The sequence below is a fragment of the Setaria italica genome, chromosome VI, assembly GCF_000263155.2.
Source record: "Setaria italica strain Yugu1 chromosome VI, Setaria_italica_v2.0, whole genome shotgun sequence".
NCBI lineage: Eukaryota > Viridiplantae > Streptophyta > Magnoliopsida > Poales > Poaceae > Setaria > Setaria italica.
In genome coordinates, this window is record NC_028455.1 from 6,596,160 (window position 1) to 6,613,419 (window position 17,260).

The window sequence follows — 17,260 nt, forward strand, 5'->3', positions numbered from 1 at the left end:
GAGGTACTCAACCCGGCCGGCCTCAACCCAAGTAGCGGATACTTTTCGGGTCGAGCCGTATTTCCCCCCCCCCCCCCCCGCCTTTTCCTTCCCCCCCCCCCCCCCCCCCCCTCTCTCTCTCTCTCCCTTCCCAAAGTTCGCTTTTTTGGCGTGCGGGTTTCTCGAGTTCTCACCGATTTCCTCTCTTGTTCTGGATCAGAACTCGGAAGCTCTCCCGCCTGCGGATGTGCAACTTCGTGTGGCTGTTCCGCGTCATCTGGCGGATCTTCAGCGTCGCCTTCTGACGCTCCACCGCGCGTTCTTCGCTTCGCCGCGGCTTCCAGTCTGGAGAGTTGGCTGGGGGAAAGCTGACTGTGCCCTTCGTCAGTGTTCTTCTGGAGAGTTCGGCTCAAGTCGCGTGGAAAAAAAATTAAAGAAAAAGAAAGCTGCAACCTTGCTGCCTTCGATCTCAAGGAACCCAGCGGCTGGCTCATTGATGTAGTGTGGTGTCCTCTGTAGTCTGTACTGGTCCTTGGAAGCAGCAGCCGAACCGCTCCGAGATGGCGTGCCAGAAGCTGGGATCCAGAGCAGATGTGTTCAGGAAGCAAGGGCAGGAATGGTATGTGCTGCTCCACGCTTTCCCTACCATGTTGCCTTGCCACTCCTAATCTGCACAATCATGCATCTTTTTAGACTTGGCCTACATTCTAGTTTGTGCAGTGCTTAATTGACTAATTCGTTGATACAATTATTATACCTAAGGCCGCATAGACCACTAGTATTTGTCTATGGGCCGAATGAAAGTTGCCATGCATGATACTAGAAGCTGCCGTACATCCACTGCCAAAACCTCTTCCTGTTGGCTTCATCTGGGGCTCCCATTATAATATACTAATTAATTCCTGATGGATGGCTTTGATCAAGAGATGGGAGCCAGCTATAAGACTACAACTTTGTTATTTGTTTTTAGCTGATACACCTTTCTGGACGGCCTTGTGAAGTAGTGAACTAGTGATCGATTGGTGAAAAGACAGCCTGTTAATATAAATATGCCAAGATTTCCATTTTGATGTGCTCTATGCGCAGCGAAATTTGATCTATTTATGAATGCCTACATTTTGTTGTACTGCTTTTTTGAAGTTATTGAGGTGAAGGCATTGGTGGGTAGATAGGACGTGTACAGTGCAGAAGATCTTGTCCTTGATTTAGTATTTACAGCTGTGATTTCCCTTTTTGTGTGCAATAATTGTTTCTCTTGACTTTTGGGGCTCGACTTATGTTCATACTTGTAAGTATGCACATGGTGAACACTAAATTAACCAAATTTATTTCTTCACACTGTGCCCTGTTACCACATTATATTGAGTACTCTGTGGCAGATACTGCCATACTGGCCCTGCAGTTTGTAAATTCACTACTGCAAGTCTGATACTTGAGATAACATATTGCAGTAGCTAGTCCGATGCCTAAACCTTTAAGAATTCAGAACTGACTATTTGGAGGAGGAGAAAAGAACTAATGTGACTGTTGCCTCAATGTTTGTAAATAGCAACTGTACATATCAATTAACTCAAGGTCGAAAACTCACAACTCTATAGATGTTCCATGTCCAGGGGTACCATGACATGATGTCTATTGTGGATCCTTCTTAGGACTGGCAAGAAAATTATCTTTTATGAGTTCTCTACTAGTTTTCATGCATGTCTATCTGTTAAAGTTGTCCAAATAAATGTTTTACTACAAATTGAGTTATCCAAAGGGAAAATTACTTATAGCAGATATGTCCATTATGCAGGTATTGCACATCTGGTCTTCCTAGTGATATAAGTGTGGTAGTTGGGGAGCAGTCTTTCCATCTTCACAAGGTAAATTTTCGCCATAATGATTCACACAGCTGTTTCTTTGTTTCACACCATTTTTTGTTAGCATTTGCACAACTGGTTTTCTCATTTCTTTGAATTTTGGTGGCAATTTCAGTTTCCCCTGTTATCAAAAAGTGACCTGTTGGAGAGGTGTATCAGGGAGAAAATTGATAAGGGGGAAGACAGTTGGGTCATTGATCTATCTGATATTCCTGGTGGAGCAAAGGCTTTTGAACTAGCTGCTAAGTTTTGCTATGGTGTAAAGTTTGAAATGACTGCCTCCAATGTCGTACACCTTCGTTGTGCTGCTGATTATCTTGAAATGACAGAAGAGATGTCTGAAGGAAATTTGATCGCACAGACAGAGAACTTCCTTACCCAAACAGTCCTCAGGAGCTGGAAAGATTCAGTCAAGGCACTTCAAACTTGTGATGACGTCCTTGATATTGCTGAAAGATTGCAAATCATAAAGAGGTGTGTAGACTCCATTGCAACTAGATCATGCAGTGATCCTGATCTATTTGGTTGGCCAGTAGCCCAGTATGGAGGCCCCATGCAGAGTCCTGGAGGGAGCCTCTTGTGGAATGGTATTAGCACTGGAGCAAGGCCCAGAAATAGCAGCCCAGATTGGTGGTATGATGATGTCTCATGCTTAAGCCTTCCGTTATACAAAAAACTCATCTCAGCCATGGAATACAGGGGCATCAGTCAGGAGATTATCGTTGGATCCCTTAATCATTATGCCAAAAGGCGTTTGCCTGGTTTGAATCGGCGTAAAAGCATCAGTGATGTCAGCAACTGTCTTTCTATGACATCCTTAACATCCATCCCTTCTGAAGATGACCAGAAGTATCTTCTTGAGGAGATCGATAGACTGCTGCCTTTCCAAAGAGGTGTAACATCTTGCAAGCTACTGTTTGGCCTTCTGCGCACAGCGATCTTTCTGAAAGCCAGCCCCTCCTGCTTGTCCAACTTGGAGAGACGGATAGGTATGCAGCTAGACAAGGCCAGTTTGGAAGACCTTTTGATACCAAATATCTCCGAGTCTGTAGAAACACTATATGATGTGGACTGTGTGCAGAGGATTGTAGACCATTTCTTGGCAATGGACCAAGAAACTGGTGGGGCTTCCCCTGGCCTTGGTGAAGATGGGCAAATCTTAGCTTCACCATCTTTAATGCCGATAACTATGGTTGCTAAGTTGATTGATGGTTATCTGGCTGAAGTTGCACCAGACGAGAACTTGAAGCTGCCAAAATTCCGGTCTTTGGCTGCCGCTATACCCGACTATGCCCGCCCGATAGATGACGGACTTTATCGTGCTATCGACATATATCTCAAGGTAACATTATTTTATTTCTGCCTTTTTCTCTCCATTAACACGTGAGGAAACTACATTACTCAGCTTAATCTAAAACAGGATCTTTAGCATCTAAAACATGAACACCACTCAGAAAAGGATTAGAATCACAACCAGCAGCCACAGCTTGTGACGATCCGGCCATTAGAGTCGTGGACGAGGCCGGGATGATGGGTGCCGTAGGTGTACTGGCTCGGAGTAGATCCCGCCTTCCTTCAGGTCTCCACCTCATCTGTCCAGTGACGGCGATGGTGGTGCGGCGGCAGCCTTCGGGCGACTCCAGCACTGCTGTGATCGGGAGGCGTGTAAGGGGGTGTGCGTAGGGTTTAGCGCGTTGGCGTTAGGCCCCCCCTTCTTATAGCGCTGGGTCGCTCGGGGCCGCAACCAACTATCAGTTGCGCCTCCGATCGAGGCGCGAGGTGGGTGCGCGAGAGGAGTCCGAGTTGGGCGCTACTTATCCCTCCCGTTTTTCTCTCTGCACATTTCTTTTCCTTTTGACCACCTCCAAATATTTCCAACAGTTATGTAGTGGACGTATGTGTAGCCTTTTTCCCTAGTTGTGTAGGTTAATGAATTTTTAGTTTTGCTGCACTGTGATGTTGCTTATGGCATAATATTTGTATCCCACCGATCAATATATAGCCATTAATGCTATCACCTGTATTCTGAGATTGCTACTGCATTTTCCATTGTCCATTATCCTTATGACAGATATTTATCTTGCTTGTATTTGACAAAAAATGATTGGCGCTTTGTATGATTGACACATGTATGTTGGCTGCTACTGCTTTTATTTTCCATCACCATCAATGAAGTTGTCAAGCCAACCATATGTAATTAGTACTGTTGGTGTGCCATCTTCTTGCGATAAACTGTTCATGCTCCTGTTGAAACTGCTCACAGTTCACTTTGCATTGTTTTCGTTGATAGGCCCATCCATATCTCTCTGAATCAGACAAGGAAGAGCTCTGCCGGGTGATGGACTGCCAGAAGCTGTCCCTGGAGGCCTGCACCCATGCGGCACAGAACGAGCGCCTCCCGCTCCGCATCATCGTGCAGGTGCTCTTCTTCGAGCAGCTCCAGCTGCGGAGCTCCATCGCCGAATGCCTCATGATCTCCGAGCCCCTCGATGGAGGCATCTCGCGGCAGCTCGGCGGCATGCCTGTCTCTGGCGAGCACCACCGCGGTGGCGGCGCTGGCTGGCCCCTGGCCGCCAGGGAGAACCAGACCCTGCGGGAAGGCATGGACAGCATGAAGCAGCGGGTGGCCGAGCTTGAGAAGGAGTGCTCCACCATGCGGCAGGACATCGAGCGGCTCGGCCGCAGCAAGAGCGTCGGCAAGAACAGGTTCCCGTTCGCGCTCACCACCAAGCCGCAGGTTTGCAGCACCAAGGACAAGGACACTGCTCCAGAGACGTCAAAGACGCCGGCGACGGAGAGCGAGGATAAGGTGGCCGTGGTGAAGGGTGGTGCCGGCGGTGAGGGTGCGCCGCAGCTGAAGCTCAGGAAGCACAAGATGAACCTGTCAACCTGTTAGATATTCTACATGCATATAGTACAGACCCAGGATGAACTGAAAGCCTGCTGAAATATCGATCTTGTGCTAAAGTTTCTGACTTTTGCTCGGTGAAAATGAATAGCACTGTCAGCATCTTTTGTTCCATCTTAATAGTCATTGGATTTTTGCATGCAAGCCGTTTTCACATCCATCCTGCAGCAGTGCTTGGATATTCGGATACCTCATTGGAGGAATGCCCATGAATTTCAAAAGATTTGCCTGCGAAATTCCAGTGAAATTACTAATTTCCAAACTAACTCTTGTACAAAATTTAAAAAGAGCTCTGATTTAAATTACATTTGCTCGAAATTGCTCACGGGCTAATTTGTTTGTTGTCTTCCGCTTACGTGGGCCTAGTTGCCTTGGCCCGCTGCGGCTTCAAGCGCAGCCCATCTATCCCCCCCGTCCCCGCATCGTCTTCTAGAATCGAAGGCGGCGATCGTCGGGTGCCAGGTCGAGAGATGGCCGACGAAGGCGGCGGAACCCTAGGCGGCAAGGGAAGGGAGGTTCGGAACTCTGGAGGGAAGCCGAGTGGAAAGGGGTGCTTGCAGCCACGGCTGCTCCATCAACGAGATTGCAGAGAAGCAGGCAGCCCCAGGCCCCAAGAGATCAACCCCGTGCCAGATGGAAAAACGGCCAAGCAGTGAAAAGGTTAGTAGATTGGAATTTGATTATTGCTGTAGAATAGAAAGTGTCGTATGGTTTTTTTTTTCAATCTTGAGTGTCTTATGATCTTCAGACTAGCTACAAACTGTGGCCTAACGATTTCATGATATACTACACATACCGGCAGATGCCCTAGCTATGATCTGATTATAGATAGATTGTTTTATAAGGGAAATTTTGATTATAGATAGGTAACAACAAAGTATGCGGTACCTTCTGTACCGCGCTTAATTAATCACTGATATTCTCCTAATAATGCCATTGATAGTATGAGAACCTTAGTAGTAATACATTAAGTTTCGATGACATATGTAACGCTCCGGTACAAAATATGGCTCAGCCTTACTCGTGTACCGAGTAAAACACACCCTCGCACCCTCTCACAAAAACATATTGTTAAAAAAGAGAGGAATAAAAAAGAATTCCAGTTGATTCTTGATGGCTAAATAACTAGCTGGATTATTGTTCCTGCTGTTCAGAAAAAGTGGCTGAAACATGGAAAACTCTCCCTTGAATATTTTCTCAATAATGGAAAAGTGGCTGAACCATGCACACCCGTCGCAGCCCACTAATCCTAGCACGCGCTCCAGCTTCCCCAGTTAGCTGTGCCATTAGAAGTTCTCCTTGTGGAACTCAAACTTCGTGTTCGTCTTTTGGTTGAAATCTGTTGACAAGTTCCGTATCTCTGTCATCGGGCGGGGTTCACCACAGTAGAAAACTCCTGAATTGGATTCAGATGTTAAGTAGGTGATGAAGTCAATTGACGTTCCTAATACTTCAATAATACGATTGCAAGATGACATAACCGATGCGTTGGTTCTCATGGTTCTCTGCAACATGTTTGAAGACGTCTGGCCACTCGGGCCGTCCGAAGTGCATCTTGATGCTAGCTCTAGAGAAGGTGACGTCTCCCTCGTACACGGTACTCGTGTAGTAGATGTGGAGTTCAAGCACTCCATCTTGCCCTTCTTAGCCACTTTGTCCATAACCCTACGAAACCATTGAAAGGATCCTGTTTCTCTGGTCGCCCAGTACAAGTAGGCCTTCTTTGTCATGAAGGGCCTCTTCTTGGCCTTGGCAACGGATCTCCCCCGCTTGATTTGGTTAAGCACATCCTTTATAATGCTGATCAATGGAGTTGCTCCAATGCCAAGCCCGATGAGCAGGACCACATCGTACTCCTGGTAGTCTTGCGCCGGAGCATCATATGGTCCATCCATGAAGAGTTTTGGGCAGCTAGAGCATGTCAAGATTCTTGATCAGATGAATGTAAGAAATGTATTTTTTTTACTGTACTACATTTTCGAAACAAATCAAAGTATTTTTTTTTCACCTCGCGTTGCTCTTCCCCTTGGAAAAATCAGCTCTAAGGAGCCCACTTTTTCCATCAATTGGAGGCCGGCAGTTCTTAAATATATAGGTGCAACACTGTTAACTTTTTTCTCAAACTTTAACCACAATATTTGTTGCACCAGTGATTCAAGAAAACAATGCTATTTCGTCAAAAGTACTATTGATTTAAAACCTAGGAGCCAAATTACCTTGACGAAGTCATCCTTAAGCCGTTTAGTCCAATCAGCCTTTGTGCGGATGTGGACACTAACAGAACGATCTCCTAGGGCGGATGTAAAGGAAAATGGGTGCCTGCAAGAGAACCGAATTGTCCACTTTAGGCATCATCTGCTGATCACATAGTTGAGTTACATCATTTTCATAGAGGAAGGGCGTAATTGGCTACCATTCAAATCGAGCCACAGCAGGGCAGTTTATGAAGACATTGCCCAATCTGATATCTGAATCCACGTGGCTTCATATGGAGAGCCAAAACATTCCCTGGATATATTACAGCCTACTGTGGGCGCACAAAATTAGAAGTAAAAATGGAAAAACCAAACTTTTAAAAAGAGCTTTTTTACTGTACACAATACTAGGATGTACTAGTGTTCGAAAAGGACTAGTATAAAAACATCCGACTGTCAAGATTAATTGTATACTACTCAAACCTTCACATGTGGTATGAGCAGTATACATGAGTAGTGTAGGTAGTATAAAGATATCATGGTAAAAGAACACAAATGGCATCACTATAATTTTATTTTTAACACTAGCATAATATTTAAAAGACCATTCCATTTGAAATATCACTTTTTACAATGTAGTAATTGTATACTATATATACACTACTAAAGTAGTATTGTGTACCATAAAAGAACTCTTAAAAATGACTTCTTAGAAAGAAAATGAAAATGCTACAGAGTAAGATGGTTTCTTGTATCATGAAAAAAATACAGCACATGCACACCACCCACTAACTGAAATTTTCTTTTGTTCTTACCATATGCAAGTTGGAAAATACATGGCAAAACCTAAGGGATAGAATATTTGGTACCTTCTTAATCCTAACAGCATTATGGCTCCTATACAGACGAAGAATGCGCTCACTTACATACAAGAGCCCAGGAACAGCGAGGTACATCCAAGTCTGCAATGGTACAATTGCTCTGTAATTTTTAAATTTCAGAAAAGAATTTTTTCTGGCTATGAGGTACAGATATTTACCGTTTTCTTGTACCATTTCCTGCTTAGAAATAAGGAGACTCCATGGACAATGAGTAGAGCATACACAATAACGAATAAGTGGTGTGTAAACCAAAAGGTATCGAAGCCAGTCATTTTCTTGAGGGGATTGGAATCATCGAGCTTGTTACGCCGAAACCATGGATGGGCTAATACAAAAGCTATAGTCATAAGTAGGACCATGACCACACCTGTCCAGCCTTCAGTTCCCTTCACAAACCACCAGAATTTGACGGTCTTCTGTCTCCAAAGAAAGGCTTCATTGGTTCATAGGTAGCCTCACTCGCATGGAGCAGCCAAGGAAAATTACATGTAAGGTGAGGACCTGCATGCAGACCAACACCTACTGCAACACCTACTGCTATTATCTGCACAATAACTGCACACATATTACATAATGTAATTAACATCCATCTTAGCATGTGTAGCTCACAGCATGATTATTGCAGAATTATCTATCATAATGTAACTGCACACGTTATGGAAGTTTATGTTGTCATTGAAGGGCACAGCAGCTCCGATCTTTGTCTTTGATCGAATCAAGGTGATTGTATTTCGGCAGACAGGAAGAAGAACCAGGGCCATATTGAATTTGAGGATCTCCGCACCACCTTTTGCAGTGCTCACACAGTAGCCCATGATGTGAAACACAGCTCGATTACGGTATTGGATGAACTTTCAAATGAAAAGGCCAATGCAGATTGAGAGCCAGAGAGTCATAACCCAAATGCGCTGCCAGTTCTCCTCAAGGAAGTACGTGAACTTTTGCCAGTTGCTAGTGTCCTTGTTTGATGCAGGCTTCATGCTAGGAGCTTTACTAAGTTCCAAGCTATGGGTAGTTGATCTTGCAGCAGCTCGAGATGATGACTGCAGCAAAAGTGCCTTCAGATCCTCGAGCTGTTAATGGTTTGGCATGGGTTAGTGATGGACAGACCTTGATGTATCGCAGGTTGTCGGGGTCAAGTTCTTCCATAATGAGTGTTGTGTACTCATCAGCTAGTTCCTCTAATATGGGGGGTTTGTTTGCTGATGCACCAAATGCAATAATCTGCAAGAGCATATTATCACTTGTTTAGCACCTAATTATGTACAGCATGAACATATTATATTTTAAATCCGAGCCTTCTGACATACCTCCTTAACCTCCCCTAATGTGATCCTCCCATCAGCATCCTTGAAAACCCTGAACAGAAAAATAACAAATGTAAAGTGCAATATGAAATTGTTGAACTCAGAAAGAGTAAATGTAAGTTTTTTACAATGGGTTTGCTTGATTGTTTTTAAGATATGGATCTCCTTCCGTAACTTTCCAATTACGAGTACGAGAATTGAAAGACATGAAAATTCTCAATTCTCTACGGCGTCTAGGAGATAGATAGAATATTTTCAGGAACAAGAAAATCAGAAGAATCTTTTCTCTATTCACTACCATTCCGCGTCTTTGACTTCTATTAGTTTCTTCTTTAATGCAATAGCTATAGTTTGATATAGAATCTATTTCTCAAAGTAATGGAAACCATTCTCTTATAGGAAATGGTTCGAAAATCGCTATTCCACCTTTTAGGTTTAGGTATCGTGAAAAGTGATACTTGTGAAGATCGTGCACTGATCACTGAGTTGCTCCCAGAAATCTTTCAGCTCATCCTTAGTCAGCGCTTGTGGCACCATCCCTCTCTTCCTTGATAATGAATCAAACACTTGCACTGAAAACTCATCGGATTCGGATCCTTCCTCCATCCCTGCACAATCCAAAGCAACTCTTGTATTAGCATTTTTCAAATTCAAATAACTGTATGGAGATACAAATTCACTACAGTACTGCTGAAATTACATATGCATTCCCCAAATTTTGAACTAGGCAGCATGCCATCAACCTGTATCTGGTTGAATCGTTGCTCCACTGCAGACCAATCAGCATGGCCAACTGTCGCAGTCACAAGCTGCAGGCCCTTCAGCGCTACAGCAACAGGCTTCTGTCCAACCTCTTCCAAATGTTCTTTCCCAATTGTGCCTGTGGCACCTTCTTCCTCGAGTTCATGAGCTTCCTTTAGCCCATTTGTCACCTGCGTTAACTTTGACATGAGATTGCCACTCCCTGATGACGAAGGTGACCCAAGTGATGACAAATTGCCCCGGTTCACTCTCATCGACTGCCCTGACATCTTCGGTTGCCAATAAATCACGCTGTACATCAAGGGCGACCTCCACAATCTCATCATCATGTTCTTGTGACCTCCTTGAACTCATGCCCAGGTCTGTAGCAGCTTCAGTGCCTGCCATATTCTTCGCTACCGCTCCGGACAAGTTCTTCTTGTTCTCTGATCAAAGGATAAGTTAGCGACCAGGATGAAAATAGGAGAAAACCTTGCAATAAGTACCCAAGTAAAATCTAGTTAGTAGTTTAGTACAACTACAATACATTTCTTGGAAGCTACAGAATGTCTCTTTCTCGTCTATGCATATACAATCAGTCAAGTAAAGCAAAAACAAGAGGAAGGGGTATACATCCTGCTGAAGTTTTGTCAAGGATAAGTTCATCTCTAGTGGAAAAAGGTAAAGAAAAGAAAACCTTAGGAATGCAGGCCAGCAACAACTCCACCGCTGGAGCAGCCAGCAGAGCTGACGGGAACACACGGTCAGAATTCAGAAGTCGAAACGCAGGGAATGGTGGCCGCAGAGTGAGCAGCAAGAGCTTTATTTGGAGCGGGGTTAGGTGCAAACAAACGCTAAGCACTGAGGTTCTGGGAGCCAAAAAGTGCATTATTGCTAATTTCGAACTGAGGGATGAGGCACATGTATTTTACTAGCAGCGGTTCAGCCCCAGGCATCCTTTGAGAGTAAACATTTAGATAGTGTTTGGTTGGTGCTAAGGTAATGTAAACGCAAAGGGAATCAGATTACAGTGTAGTTGGTGGTGGAATGGGTGATTGCCCTCTTTGTTTGGTTACACTCTGGTAACGTAATCAGATTACTGTGTGGGTGCTATATCTGATTACGGTGGGGAAGGAGGGGTAACAAGCTTGTATAGATATTATTTAGGTAAGGGATTCGATTACAGTGTCAATTGATTACAAACCACCGCAACCAAACATATGTAATGGGATTCATTACCTTCTGTAATCAGATTACGTTACATTTGAGCCAACTAAACACCACCTTACTGGTAGCAGACGATGGAACCACGTAGTTGCGCTCTATGACATAAAAAAAAAGAGTTAACACCCTGTGTTGTTTAGAAATTTCGTAATTTTTAGTTAAATCAGTTGCCTCAATATTCAATAATGATGTCCATCTTAAGGCCCAACTACTCATTTGCCTTGCCTCCCGGCCCAACTGCAACAGCCCACCCACAGCAGCCCACTAACAAACCCTATCGCGCCTCCCCATCCCTCCCCTATAGAAACCCACGGCCAGCCGCCTCTCCTCCGCTAGGTTAAAGCGACGCCGCCGCCGCCCGCCTCGCCCTTCCTCTTCCTCGAAGGCTTGGTCCTCATCCTCGCATCCCCACCTCCACCATCCCCTAGGGTTAGGTCTCGTCTCCCCCACCCCCTGCAGCAGCGATGGCGATCAAGCGTACCAAGGCGGAGAAGAAGCAGGCGTACGACCGCAAGCTGTGCAGCCTGCTGGACGAGTACACCAAGGTGCTCATCGCCCTCGCTGACAACGTCGGCTCCAAGCAGCTCCAGGACATCCGCCGCGGCCTCAGGGGCGACTCGGTGGTGCTCATGGGGAAGAACACGCTCATCAGGCGCTGCATCAAGGCGTACGCTGACAAGACCGGGAACCACACCTTCGACCCGCTCATGGACCTCCTCGTCGGGAACGTCGGCCTCATCTTCACCAAGGGTGACCTCAAGGAGGTCCGCGAGGAGGTTGCCAAGTACAAGGTGAATTGGATTTTCTCCCCTCGCGTGCGATTTTGTTGTTCTGAATATGGTGGATTGGGCGATTCAGAAACAGCGCGATTTTCTACTGTTCTGTATGCTGTTTCTCTCTTGTGCGATGCTTGTGGATTCTTGTCACACAGTAGATCCAAATTCACATCACCAGTTTTTTTTATATATACATCACACCTAGTTTATTGATGTGATGTTCATAGTTCAATCTGTGCTGCCTGTGGCTGCTTGCCAATTAAGATGCACTGATATGTGCTTGTAGGTTACTTGTACATTGCGTTTTTGTAGCAGATTTGGGTTGTTGGGATGTTTGGGGGTTGCAGATTCAGAATACTATCTTGTTAGGTATATGGTGCTTGCTATTCTTCTTTGTGAATTCGGGTTGTTATCTGCTTTGAAACAGGTATTTAGTTGGCTTTAAAAGTTTTTACTCTGTAAAAGTTGTATGTTCTGTAATCTGTTGCATTGCTCTGTCACTAATGTTGTAGGGCTTGTGGCTACTGTTCGTAGTAGATCAAAATTCATATTGGACTGTCTGTTAATACATTGAAAATAACAGTTTTCTCATTAAAATATTGAGAAGAGGCATGTCAAGTGGCATTCTAGTTTATGATGCATAGTATTTTGAGGTTCATCAATCTATAACACATGTTGAAGTATGTACATTGCACTTCATTGGTTTTCTTGTCTCAGGCATTATTGCTGTATGGCAGAAGCTTAATAAGAACATCGGTAATTCTTGTAGAATACATCATGTCAATTTGTTCTGACTGTGTTTTGTTTTGCCATAATACAGGTTGGCGCTCCTGCTCGTGTTGGTCTGGTTGCTCCTGTGGATGTTGTTGTCCCCCCTGGCAACACTGGTCTGGATCCCTCCCAGACCTCTTTCTTCCAGGTGAGCATTGGAGGAAATACATCTCTGTAACAGTATGCTGGAAGTACCAACATCAGAATTTCAAACCTATTGTTTGTTCCAGGTGCTCAACATCCCCACCAAGATTAACAAGGGTACTGTGGAAATCATCACCCCTGTGGAGCTGATCAAGAAGGGTGACAAGGTGGGCTCATCCGAGTCTGCCCTGCTTGCCAAGCTGGGTATCCGCCCCTTCTCGTATGGTCTTCAGATCGTCAATGTCTACGAGGATGGGTCTGTCTTCAGCCCTGAGGTGCTCGACCTGACTGAGGACGACCTGGTTGAGAAGTTTGCCACTGGTGTCTCCATGGTTGCCTCTCTTTCCCTGGCGCTCTCGTACCCGACCCTTGCTGCTGCCCCCCACATGTTCATCAATGGGTACAAGAACGTGCTTGCCGTTGCTGTGGAGACAGACTACTCGTACCCGCATGCTGACAAGATCAAGGAGTACCTCAAGGTAATCCTCTTTGTGCAGCAGAGAGAGTATGCCAGCGATTATTGTATTTTTGCAAGTGTTTAAGCAGGTCCTAATCTTGTGATGCTTTTGGCTTGCAGGATCCGAGCAAGTTCGCCGTTGCTGCCCCTGTTGCCGCCGTGGGCTCTGGCGCGGCCGCTGCTCCCAAGGAAGAAGAGAAGGCGCCTGAGCCTGCCGAGGAGTCGGACGAGGAGATGGGCTTCAGCCTGTTCGACGACTAGAGCTGCTCACATCCGTCTATGCTGCTGCGGCTTTAGGCTTTCTCTTATTACAGCACCACCAAAGTATTGTCATCTTATCAGTTAGCGTATCATGTTTTTTGTTAGTAGACAAAGAACTCAGTTGTGTCTCTAGTAGTGTGTAATCGACGATGGGAATCTGGTTATGTTAAGCATTTGCCCGTGTCCTATTTGTTTGTGTCTGTGTCATCCTTGACATAGATGATCTTTTAAATTGGCAAGATTGACAGGCAAAGCAACATGCTCTCAAGTTCACCTAAATCAAATAATGTTTGATGGTCAAGGTGTCACGAATCTTCAAGATCACCTAAATCAAATAATGTTTGATGGACCAGGTATTACGAATCTTCAAGCTGACCTCTCTTGCATGATATCAACACGTGATCTAAAAAGGAAAATGTTATCAACAACGTGACAACGTGGTCGTCTCCCGATCTGGTTACCTGCCGTCTGTGGCCGCAACCCTCTCCGCTGGCTGCCACATGTGCAAACCCGCGTACAAAAACACGACCGCCGACGGAGGGAGGCGACGTGGTGCGTCGTCGGCGATGGCGCGGGGCCACATTGCGCAGTGCCTCGGGGGAATCCTCGCCCGCCGCGGCGCCGCCACCGTCGCCGTCGACTCAGGCGGCCGCAGCTTTACCGGCGCGGAGTTCGCCGACGGCGTGCGGAGGCTCGCCGCCGGGCTCGCCGGGCGCGGAGTGCGTCCCGGCGACGTCGTCGCTGTCGTCGCCTTCAACAGGTACGTGCGGGGAGCCGGAGCGGCGGGCAAAGCTGAGTACTGGGTTTCACTGAACCATTCTTGTGCCCTCTCTGACACGCAGCATCCAGTACGTCGACCTGTTCCTCGCCGTCACCTACGTCGGAGCAATCATCGCTCCTCTCAACTACCGCTGGGTAACTACCTTCTTCTTCTCGTGCAATTGATTTTCAGTAATCTTCAGTTTCAGCAGCTACTGCTCAACTAGTTCTCTTCACCATCTGAAACGGCAGTTGATTTTTCTTGTGAGACAGAGCTTCGAGGAGGCGGTGCAGGCGCTGGAGCTCGTGCGGCCAACGGCGTTCGTCTTCGACGGCGGCTTCAGCTCTTGGGCGCTCCGGCTGACGGGCAGCAACGAGTGTTCTTCCATTGGCCTCTACCTCATCCTGGGGGTGGGGGACACTTGCAGCACAGGCCACGCTGCAGACTGTAAGGATTTGGCTGGAGCTGGAACCTGTTGTTCCTGTTGGGTTGATCTGTATGAAGCTTGGTGATTTTACATGCTCATGTTCTTCCTTCATACATGCTGTTTCAGTCGTATCAGTTGATCGCGTCAAGAGGAGCGTGAGATGGGATGCGGCGATGGAACCCGTGTCGGCTCCAAGGGATGTTGCTTTGATATGCTTCACATCTGGTACATCTCCAGACTTTGTGCTGATTTCCTACCTCAAGCTGTGTACCCGGTTTGAATTGAAACTGGGTTCATATAATTGATGCGATGCGATAAGCTGTTCTGATTTAGGTACTACTGGACGACCAAAGGGTGTAGCGATAAGCCATACATCTTTGATCATTCAATCCCTAGCGAAGATCGCCATTGTTGGCTACGGTGAGGATGATGTATGCTTTCAGGATCCAAGTACTTTTGTGTAACAGATTTCCCCTGAAAATTGCATTGGCCTGTAGGCTGTAGCTCAGTAGCTGTAGTTGGCAACTTGATAAATCACCAAAAAAGAAAAAACTTTTATGACATGGTAATGTAATTAGATATCATTTTCAGAAGAAATAATACGTGTTGTACTTGAATGTTTGCCCTTGTTGATCTGCAGATCTACCTGCATACAGCGCCTCTGTGCCATATAGGAGGGATCTCCTCATGTATGGCCATCCTGATGGCTGGAGGCTGTCATGTCCTGATACCACAATTTGATGCCAAATCAGCTTTCGATGCCATCAAGGAATATGGAGTCACTTCTTTCATCACTGTCCCTGCGATCATGGCTGATCTACTGTCCTATGCTCGGTACGGAAGATTGCTCGAATTTTTAAAAGTCTAGGAATCCACAATTTGTTGGTGAGTCACTAACTTGTTGGGACTTTCTCAACCAGAAAAGAGAGGATATCAGGCTCTGCGATGACAGTGACCAAGATTCTGAATGGTGGTGGTGGATTGTCTGAGGAACTGATGGATGGAGCTTCACAATTATTTCCCCATGCTGCTATTTTCTCTGCTTATGGTATGTCTTCTTACCAATTACCACTACACTGGACTTCCTTAACTGTTACTGTTTGCAAGCATAACCTACTCCTCGTCATACCTTATCCTCATGAACTCCAAAATTCTGTTGCTAATGACTCTTCACATTTAGATTCTTGTCCTTAATTTCACATTTATCTACTCCAAAATCCCTCATGTTAAGATGTTAACCACATTTGTAAAACTTGGGATGCTTCTTTTCCTTAAAATGGTATAGCAGTGCTCCTGCTGTTAAAAAAAAATAGTGCCTTCTTTTCAACAGGGATGACTGAGGCCTGCTCATCTCTGACATTCATGGTTCTCAACAATCCGAAACTCCTAGAACCCAAGAACCAACCAGGCAGCCATTCTGGGGGCGTTTGTGTCGGTAAACCAGCACCCCATGTCGAGATACAAATCGGCTTGGATGGTAACAACACTAGTTCTTCATCAACTGGGAATATCTTAACAAGAGGCTTGCATACCATGGTCGGGTACTGGGCAAACAACAAGGTGGATTCATCAGATTGTGTCAGGAATGGATGGCTGGACACTGGTGACACTGGATGGATGGATGAAGCAGGTAATCTGTGGCTCATGGGTCGGCAAAAGGGCCGCATCAAAACTGGAGGTGAAAATGTATACCCAGAAGAGGTGCTTGTTCCATAACTACTCGATTCAACATATTCTTCAATCTTCAACTATAACATTTAATTTGACAATGTAACGGCTGAAAATTGTTCAGGTTGAATTGATACTGTCCCAGCACCCTGGAGTAGCTAGAGTTGTGGTAGTTGGTATACCGGATAGTCGTCTTGGTGAGAAAGTTATTGCTTGTGTTAGCATCAGGGATGGCTGGAAGTGGGTTGATGCAAGAGCTGAGAACCAAGGCGAAGCCAAAGAAGTGTCTTCTCAGATCCTTCATGACCACTGTAGGATGAAAAAACTGAGCAGGTGATCTCATCATATATTCCTCCGAGAACATAGTGCCATTTTTAAACCGAATGCAGAACTATTTGAGAACATTTTTTTCCCGAACAATGTTTGAGAACAAATATTCCTTATCAATGAAGCTATCATCAGTTCATCACTGTTCTCAATTTTCTGTGTAACAGATTTAAGGTACCAAGGTCGTACTATCAGTGGACGCAGCCGTTCCCCGTGACCAGTACAGGCAAAATCAGAAGAGAGGAGCTGAAGAGGGAAATCTTAGCAACAATGCAAATACCCAGCAACTTGTAGATTCTTGAGGCAAAGATCGGTTTTCTGAACGTGGCTCGATTCACTTCGAATTGAGGCCTTGAGTTTACCTGGCGTCTCAATGATGTGTTCTTTTTTTCCCCTTCCTTTTTTGAGCTATTTTATGTCATGTAGTTCAGTAATTCAGTAGTTGATCAGGTTAGAGTCTTTTCTGCCTTTCTGGGCATTAGTGCATAAATTTTGCAACCTCGTTTATCACAAATCTGAAAACGATCTATGCGATTCTTGGTGAATTATGATATCTATGACTCATCTTCAAT

At 45.4% G+C, this 17,260-nt stretch overlaps 3 protein-coding genes and 1 pseudogene across 3 annotated transcripts; 3 read left to right on the forward strand and 1 right to left on the reverse strand.

Moving 5' to 3' along the window:
• Window positions 1-197: 197 nt before the first annotated feature.
• Window positions 198-4,903, forward strand: LOC101752895 (BTB/POZ domain-containing protein At1g30440). The gene is made up of 4 exons (XM_012847074.2): window positions 198-598; window positions 1,775-1,844; window positions 1,957-3,183; window positions 4,132-4,903. Exons 1-4 carry the CDS (start codon window positions 540-542, stop codon window positions 4,735-4,737), a joined length of 1,962 nt encoding a protein of 653 aa, XP_012702528.1. The 5' UTR covers window positions 198-539; the 3' UTR covers window positions 4,738-4,903.
• Window positions 4,904-5,898: 995 nt separating this feature from the next.
• LOC101773299 lies at window positions 5,899-10,281 on the reverse strand (annotated as a pseudogene).
• A 1,127-nt stretch (window positions 10,282-11,408) lies between these two features.
• On the forward strand, window positions 11,409-13,696 carry LOC101753305 (60S acidic ribosomal protein P0). The gene is made up of 4 exons (XM_004972876.3): window positions 11,409-11,888; window positions 12,694-12,792; window positions 12,875-13,267; window positions 13,366-13,696. Exons 1-4 carry the CDS (start codon window positions 11,562-11,564, stop codon window positions 13,504-13,506), a joined length of 960 nt encoding a protein of 319 aa, XP_004972933.1. The 5' UTR covers window positions 11,409-11,561; the 3' UTR covers window positions 13,507-13,696.
• A 293-nt stretch (window positions 13,697-13,989) lies between these two features.
• LOC101755048 (2-succinylbenzoate--CoA ligase, chloroplastic/peroxisomal) lies at window positions 13,990-17,259 on the forward strand. Its single transcript, XM_004972881.4, has 10 exons — window positions 13,990-14,266; window positions 14,349-14,421; window positions 14,539-14,713; window positions 14,820-14,918; window positions 15,027-15,124; window positions 15,334-15,527; window positions 15,614-15,741; window positions 16,024-16,394; window positions 16,486-16,694; window positions 16,856-17,259. The coding sequence occupies exons 1-10, from the start codon at window positions 14,007-14,009 to the stop codon at window positions 16,980-16,982; spliced, it is 1,734 nt and encodes a 577-aa protein (XP_004972938.1). The 5' UTR covers window positions 13,990-14,006; the 3' UTR covers window positions 16,983-17,259.
• Window position 17,260: the final 1 nt, after the last annotated feature.

Excerpts from the sequence above, each read along its gene's own strand:
- LOC101755048 (XM_004972881.4), top strand. The coding sequence starts at position 14,007 with ATGTGCAAACCCGCGTACAAAAACACGACCGCCGACGGAGGGAGGCGA. Across the intron at positions 14,714-14,819 it reads CACAGGCCACGCTGCAGACT|TCGTATCAGTTGATCGCGTC; the intron begins GTAAGGATTTGG and ends ATGCTGTTTCAG. Across the intron at positions 14,919-15,026 it reads TTTGATATGCTTCACATCTG|GTACTACTGGACGACCAAAG; the intron begins GTACATCTCCAG and ends GTTCTGATTTAG.
- LOC101753305 (XM_004972876.3), top strand. The coding sequence starts at position 11,562 with ATGGCGATCAAGCGTACCAAGGCGGAGAAGAAGCAGGCGTACGACCGC. Across the intron at positions 11,889-12,693 it reads AGGAGGTTGCCAAGTACAAG|GTTGGCGCTCCTGCTCGTGT; the intron begins GTGAATTGGATT and ends GCCATAATACAG. Across the intron at positions 13,268-13,365 it reads AGATCAAGGAGTACCTCAAG|GATCCGAGCAAGTTCGCCGT; the intron begins GTAATCCTCTTT and ends TTTGGCTTGCAG.
- LOC101752895 (XM_012847074.2), top strand. The coding sequence starts at position 540 with ATGGCGTGCCAGAAGCTGGGATCCAGAGCAGATGTGTTCAGGAAGCAA. Across the intron at positions 599-1,774 it reads AGGAAGCAAGGGCAGGAATG|GTATTGCACATCTGGTCTTC; the intron begins GTATGTGCTGCT and ends TCCATTATGCAG. Across the intron at positions 1,845-1,956 it reads AGTCTTTCCATCTTCACAAG|TTTCCCCTGTTATCAAAAAG; the intron begins GTAAATTTTCGC and ends TGGCAATTTCAG.